The sequence below is a fragment of the Rhinopithecus bieti genome, unplaced genomic scaffold (genome assembly GCF_001698545.2).
Source record: "Rhinopithecus bieti isolate Rb0 unplaced genomic scaffold, ASM169854v2 scaffold_77662, whole genome shotgun sequence".
In the NCBI taxonomy this organism is placed as follows: domain Eukaryota; kingdom Metazoa; phylum Chordata; class Mammalia; order Primates; family Cercopithecidae; genus Rhinopithecus; species Rhinopithecus bieti.
The window spans coordinates 93464-100722 of record NW_016829485.1 but is presented as its reverse complement, the minus strand read 5'-3'; the positions used below and the strand labels follow the sequence as shown (position 1 = coordinate 100722).

Here is a 7259-nt window from a genome sequence, read left to right as displayed (position 1 = left end):
ACTAGGATTACAGGCTTGAGCCACTGCGCCCAGCTATTTTTATTTTTATTTTTTTGAGACAGAGTCTTGCTCTGTCGCCCAAGTTGGAGGAGTGTGGTGGCTCGATCTCGACTCACTGCAACCTCCACCTCCTGGGTTCAAGCAGTTCAGTTCTCCTGCTGCAGCCTCCCGAGTAGCTGGGACTATAGGTGCATGCCACCATGCCCGGCTAATTTTTGTATTTTTAGTAGAGACAAGGGTTTCACCATGTCCCTCGGTTTTTTTTGTTTGTTTGTTTTTGTTTTTTGTTTGTTGTTTTTGAGACAGAGTCTCGCTCTGTTGCCGGGCTGGAGTGCAGTGGCATTATCTCAGCTCACTGCAACCTCCGCCTTTCAGGTTCAAGTGATTCCCTGGCCCCAGCCTCCCAAGTAGCTGGGACTACCGCCCACGCCACCACACCCGGAATTTTTTTTTTTTTTTTTTTTTTTTTGAGACGGAGTCTCGCTTTGTCGCCCAGGCTGGAATGCAGTGGCACCATCTCGGATCACTGCAAGCTCCGCCTCCCGGGTTCACGCCATTCTCCTGCCTCAGCCTTGGGACTACAGGCACGCGCCACCACGCCCGGCTAATTTTTTGTATTTAGTAGAGACGGGGTTTCACCGTGTTAGTCAGGATGGTCTTGATCTCCTGACCTCGTATTCTGCCTGCCTCGGCCTCCCAAAGTGCTGGGATTACAGGTGTGAGCCACCGCGCCCGGCCACACCCGGATTTTTTGCATTTTATTAGAGATGGGGTTTCACCATGTTGGCCAGGATGGTCTCGATCTCCTGACCTTGTGATCCACTTGCCTCAACCTCCCAAAGTGCTAGGATTACACGCACGAGCCACCGCGCCCGGCCATCCCTTGATTTTATTAAATCAACATATTCCTGGAAAAGTGGCCAGAAAGCAAACTTTTATAAATCAAAACATTGCCTTCCATTACAAAATGGAAAACATATGATGTTATAGGAAGAAGAGATGTTGATACCAGATTTGGGAATGGAGAAAGCCTCCTCAGGTCACATGTAGAAAGAAGAATTGGGATTTTCCAATAGCACAATAGTAATACTCAAAATGAGAAACTCATGGTGGACATGGTGTGGAAAGAGAAGCGTAGTAACGGAGCGGTGCTGTTTATGCAGGGCCTCTTAGGTTTATGCCTCCCAAAGTGTTGGGATTATAGCATGAGCCATCACGCCCAGCTGAGTTAGTCCTTTGTATTCAGGAATGACAATCTCAAACACTCCCAGTCTCCTTGGTATTTTTTGTTACTTTGCAAACCAATCCTAACCTGCAGAGAGAGGAAATTTTCAAGCACCTACCAGGTTCCAGGGACTATGCCAGGGCTCTCTTTGTTGTACTGTTTAAGCAGATGGTGTGGGTATCACTGATCTATTTTATAGACAGGGCTGTGAGCCTGCAGGAGGTTGTACACCTGCCGACTGGTAGAGTTAGGTTCTGAACTGAGGACTTCCCGCCTGAAACCTAGTGGTCTCTCTGACACTTTGGTGGTATTGGGAAACTACTTGCGGTAACAATTCCAGGCAGCTTTATATAAATTATTTATTATTTACAGAGAAGGAGAGTTTTATTTATTTAAGGTGTGGCTGTAACTGAGGTCGGAGTTCAGCATGGGGTTGGTGGCTTGGCCACTGGAACCAACCCCATGCTGAACTGGTTCAGTGGTTTCTACTGGAGGGTGATTAAGCACAAGAGACTTCTCAGGATGGTCAGGGAGCCCCTGGCACCCCTGCTGGTGTCAGTGCCGAGATCAGAGCATGGGGCCTGTGTAAAGGGAAGCTCCAAGGAGGGATCAGGGAGCTGGGGTCCAGAGGGAGGTCACCAGCAGTCCCTGGGCCTCCTTCCTTCCTTCCTTCCTCCCTCCCTTCCTTCCTTGTTTCCTTCGCACTTTCTCTCTTTCTTTCTTTTTTTTTTTTTTTTTTTTTTTTTTTTTTTTGAGAGGGAGTCTCGCTCTGTCACCCAGGCTGGAGTGCAGTGGCCAGATCTCAGCTCACTGCAAACTCCGCCTCCTGGGTTTACGCCATTCTCCTGCCTCAGCCTCCCGAGTAGCTGGGACTACAGGCGCCCGCCACCTCGCCCGGCTAGTTTTTTGTATTTTTTTAGTAGAGACGGGGTTTCACCGTGTTAGCCAGGATGGTCTCGATCTCCTGACCTCGTGATCCGCCCGCCTCGGCCTCCCAAAGTGCTGGGATTGCAGGCTTGAGCCACTGCACCCGGCCCTCTCTTTCTTTCTTTTGACATGGCCCAGGCTGGAGCACAGTGGTATGATCTCGGCTCACTGCAACCTCCACCTCCTGAGTTCAGGTGATTCTCCTGCCTCAGCCTCCTGAGTAGCTGGGACTACAGGCACTGGGCACCACACCTGGCTAATTTTTTGTATTTTTAGTAGAGTCGGGCTTTCACGATGTTGCCCAGGCTGGTTTCGAACTTCTGAGCGCAGGCAATCTGCCCACCTCGGCCTCTCAAAGTGCTGGGATTACAGGCATGAGCCGCCGTGCCCAGCCACCTGGGCACATTTCCAAGCCACCCCCAGCCCCTGCAGCATTTCAGTTTCTGCTGGGCTGCTATTGTTACTTGATCCAGCACTTTCGGGCTCCTGCTAAGAGTGTGTTAGTGTATCTTTGAGGGCAGGTAAGGGGCAGGTCCTGGGGTCTGGACCAGAGAGCTTCCTGTAGATCTTTCTCTCTTGGCTTCCTGCCATTTCTTCCACAGGTGGCAGTGGTGGGAGTGAGAGTCAGGAGGAGGAAGAGCCTCAGGAGGGGAGCAGCAGTCCACAGCGGCCAGCAGTCTTGGCCCCAGTGGGGGCCAGTGAAATCGCTGAGGAAAAACAGGAGTTGCAACTGCAGCAGTTAGAACAGCAGCCAAAACCGCAGCAACAGCCACAGCAGGAGCAACTGCAACAGCTGCAGCCACACCTAGAACTGCAACAACAGCCGCAGCAAGATGGGCAACAACAGCTATCTCAACTACAGCAGGAAAAACACCAATCCATGCACCATCAGGAACTGAAACCTGAACTGCAGCTAATGCACCAGCAGCAACAGGTACAGCCACAGCAAGTGCAAGAGCAACAGCTGTTGCAGCAGCAGCAGGAGCAGTTACAGCCACAGCAGGAGCAGTTACAGCCGCAGCAGGAGCCGTTACAGCCACAGCAGGAGCCACCACAGCCGCAGCAAGCACAAGAGCAACAGCTGTTGCAGCAGCAGGAACAGCTACAGCAGCAAGTGCAAGAGCAACAGCTGTTACAGCAACAGCAGGAACAGTTACAACAGCAGCAGCTGCTACAACAGCAGGAACAATTACAGCAGCAACAGTTTCAACAGCAGCAGGAACAGCTACAGCAGCAGCAGCAGCTACTTTTGCTGCAGCAGCAGGAACAGCTACAGCAGCAACTGTTGCAGCAGCAGCAGGCACAGTTACAACAGCAACTGCTGGAACAGCAGCAAGCACAGTTACAGCAGCAGCTACTGCTGCAGCAGCAGGAACAATTAAAGCAGCAGCAGCAACAGCAGCTGTTGCAACAGCAGCAGGAACAATTGCAACAGCAACAACTGCAGCCTCCTCCCCTGGAGCCCGAGGAGGAGGAAGAGGTGGAGCTGGAGCTCATGCCGGTGGACCTGGGGTCGGAGCAGGAGCTGGAGCAACAGCGGCAGGAGTTGGAGCGGCAGCAGGAGCTGGAACGGCAGCAGGAGCAGCGGCAGCTGCAGCTCAAACTGCAGGAGCAGCTGCAGCAGCTGGAGCAACAGCTGGAGCAGCAGCAGCAGCTAGAGCAGCAGCAGCTGGAGCAGCAGGAGGTGCAGCTGGAGCTGACCCCGGTGGAGCTGGGCGCCCAGCAGCAGGAGGTGCAGCTGGAGCTGACCCCGGTGCAACCAGAGCTGCAGCTAGAACTGGTGCCAGCCGCAGGGGGTGGCGGAGCGGCAGTCCCCGGGGCTCCAGCCGCGGTCGTGGTGGCTCCCCCGGGCTACGTGGTGCTGCAGGAGCTCATGGTGCTGCCAGCCGTGGCAGCGCCGGCTGTGGTGGCCATCCCGGGCCCGGCAGGCAGCGCGGCGTTGACTCCCGCACGGCAGCGGCGGCGACGGCGCGCCCGGGACCGGCCGACCATCTGCGGGGAGTGCGGCAAGGGCTTCAGCCGCAGCACGGACCTGGTGCGCCACCAGGCCACGCACACGGGTGAGCGGCCACACCGTTGCGGCGAGTGCGGCAAGGGCTTCTCGCAGCACTCGAACCTGGTAACGCACCAGCGCATCCACACGGGTGAGAAACCCTACGCCTGCTCCTACTGCGCTAAGCGCTTCAGTGAGAGCTCGGCGCTCGTGCAGCACCAGCGCACGCACACCGGGGAGCGACCCTACGCCTGCGGGGACTGCGGCAAGCGCTTCAGCGTCTCCTCCAATCTGCTGCGCCACCGGCGCACGCACTCGGGCGAGCGGCCCTACGTGTGCGAGGACTGCGGCGAGCGCTTCCGACACAAGGTGCAGATCCGCCGCCACGAGCGTCAGCTGCACGGCGCGGGCCGCTCCAGGGGCCTCGGCCTGTTGCGCGCCTCGCGGCCCGCAGCCCTTGGTGGCCCAGCCCGTGCAGAGCAGGGCGCCACGGCCACTGCGCCCGCAGACAAGGCGCTTTGAGAGCCGCGATCGGGGCTGCCTGGCCAGGAGGGGATCCCCTACCCGCCTCCACCTGAAAAGCTCCTTGACCCGGGTTCATGGGCGCTGGAGGCATCCTGGAATATCCCTGGAGTAAAAGGCTTCCACCATCATCATCATCATCATCATCTCCTGGATTCCCTGAGAAAATACCAGGTTCACAGACTTCACCGCCAGAAAAAAAACCATCCGCCAAAACAGAAGTGGACTGGGACTGAAATAGCACGCGGGACACGTTTGTCTGCCCTTGGAGGGGCCTGCCAAAAATTTTCGCTCCGGGAAAACTGGACTTACTACGAACAAGGAAAAACTCCCAGTGGCGAGACGGTTAATGATACTGGCCGAGGACTGGATACCCACCAGGGGATCAAAGACGTGGTGAGACACACATGGAAAAGCTTCGATCCTGGTGAAAATGATCCCAAGGAAAAATTCGGGGAGGAAGCAAACTTGTTTGCACTATGTAGAAACTGAGCAAGGCATTGAATCGTCCTCAGTGGTGTTTGCCTTGAAAATACTTTCCAAGATGAAAATTCATCAGGGTGGGTATAATTCTGATGAAAACGCCTGTGTTCATCAACACAGGGTCAGAGCGCTCACGCGATCAATGTGCAAATCTAAGCCAGGGGGTCCTGCTCCGGGTGGAAGGTAAAATCTTCCCTCCAGGGAACCAGGGGCTCCGGCGGGCGTCGGAGGCAAGTTCTTGGCCTCTGCTGCCAGGTCCCCCAGTCCCCCAGCCCGCATTAATGTCCTCTGGAATAAGAGCCTGTGGCTGAAGCAGAGGGCCTTCTGCTAGAGCTCTCCAAGGTCTGGAAGGAGGGTCCTCCAGAAGGAGCTCCGGGGTAGCCCCACTGTGGCCCCCCTGGACTCCACCAGCTTCATGCTTCTCAGATGCTACCCAGGGGCCGGCACTGGGAGTCCGGGGCAGATTTCTCCTGCACCAGGCTATGGGGGTTTGGAGGGCTGCCTGAGCAGACCCTGCGCCATGGCTGGGGCTGGGGGAAGAATGTCTGAGACAAGGTTTGGGAGCAATGCTCTTTACTACGTTTACCAAATCGTCTGGGGCAGGGGCTGTGAGCCACAGCAGTTGCTGGTGCCTTGTGGGAAGGTGGGGCAGGGAGGAGGCTGCCCGCCACCTCTGTCCCCAGTCACTTCCTGCTTGACCTGACTCTTCACATGTGGCTGCTTAATTCCTGCCCCTCTCTCCCCAGCTGCTTCTCCTTTACTAACACACCTGCTACATTTTACACATGTGTTGGTAAGTGAGAAACAGAAACGAAAAATAAATTAAAATGCAGAAATATAATGTCATTGTCTTGGTGTTTTCACCTCTGGGTTTTGTGTCTTCCCTAGGGCTTCCTTTCTTTTCTTTCTTTCTTTCTTTTTTCCTTCTCTTCCCTTCCCTTCCTTTCCCCTGTCCCCCTTTTCTCCTTTCTTTCCTCTTTCCCCTTCCCTTCCTTTCCTTTTTTCTTTCTTTTCTTCTTCTTCTTCCTTTTTTTTTTTTTTTAATGTTGTCTGGGCTGGTCTCAAACTCCTGAGCTCAACTGATCCTCCCAACTCGGCCTCCCAAAGCACTGGGATTACAGGCATGAGCCACCACATCTGGGTAATTTTTAATTTTTTTTTCTTTTTTCCTGTAGGGACAGGGTCTCACTCTTCCCCAGGCTGGTCTCAAACTCCCAGTCTCAAGCAGTCCTTCCACCTCAGCCTCCCAAAATGCAGGGAGTACAGGTGTGAGCCACTGTGCCTGGCCAAAGGATCATTTCTTTCTTTCTTTTTTTTGAGAGAGGGTCTTGCTCTATTGCCCAGGCTGGAGTGCAGTGGTTTGATCACTGCAGCCTCAAACTCCTGGGCTCAAGCAATTCTCCTACCTCAGCCTCCTGAGTAGCTGGGACTACAGGTACATGCCACAATGTCTGGCTACCTTTTATTTTCTTTTTTGAGATGGAGTCTCGCACCATTGCCCAGGCTGGAATGCAGTGGCACGATCTCTGCTCACTGCAATCTTTGCCACCCGGGTTCAAGCGATTCTCCTGCCTCAGCCTCCTGAGTAGCTGAGATTACAGGCGCCCACCACCACGTCTGGCTAATTTTTTTAATTTTTAGTAGAGATGGGGTTTCACTGTGTTGGCCAGGCTGGTCTGGAACTCCTGACCTTGTGATCTGCCCATCTTGGCCTCCCAAAGTCCTGGGATTACAGGCGTGAGCCCCTGCGCCCAGCCATGTCTGGCTAAGTTTTAATTTTGTTTTTAGAGATGGAGTCTCACTGTGTCACTCAGGCTATTGGGGTTCATTTCAAGGAAAATGTTCCTGGTTGCTCTCCGGCAAGGAACTTACTATTCAGGCCCATTACCCAATCCTGCTCACCCCAAACCAGACTTCCAGCCTGAGGCCCGTGGCTGGGTAATGGACTTACTCAGTGAGACCCTCATGGGAGGGTCAGGGACCCGAGGGTGGATGCTTGAGAAGGCCAGCTTTGGGATCCCAACTTAGTAGTGGCTCACACCTGTAATCCCAGCACTTTGGGAGTCTGAGGTGGGGGGATCACTAGAGGCCAGGAGCTTGAGACCAGCC

The 7259-nt window shown here is 54.5% G+C and overlaps 1 protein-coding gene across 1 annotated transcript in view; it reads left to right on the top strand.

Annotated features, from left to right (window-relative positions):
* Positions 1-5988, top strand: part of ZNF853 (zinc finger protein 853) — a 17447-nt gene extending 11459 nt beyond the window's left edge. The window contains exon 3 of the mRNA XM_017864753.1: positions 2755-5988. Coding sequence (XP_017720242.1) covers positions 2755-4667 — 1913 coding nt within the window. The 3' untranslated portion in view covers positions 4668-5988. The remainder of the gene's footprint in view (positions 1-2754) is intronic.
* The last annotated feature ends 1271 nt before the right edge of the window (positions 5989-7259 follow it).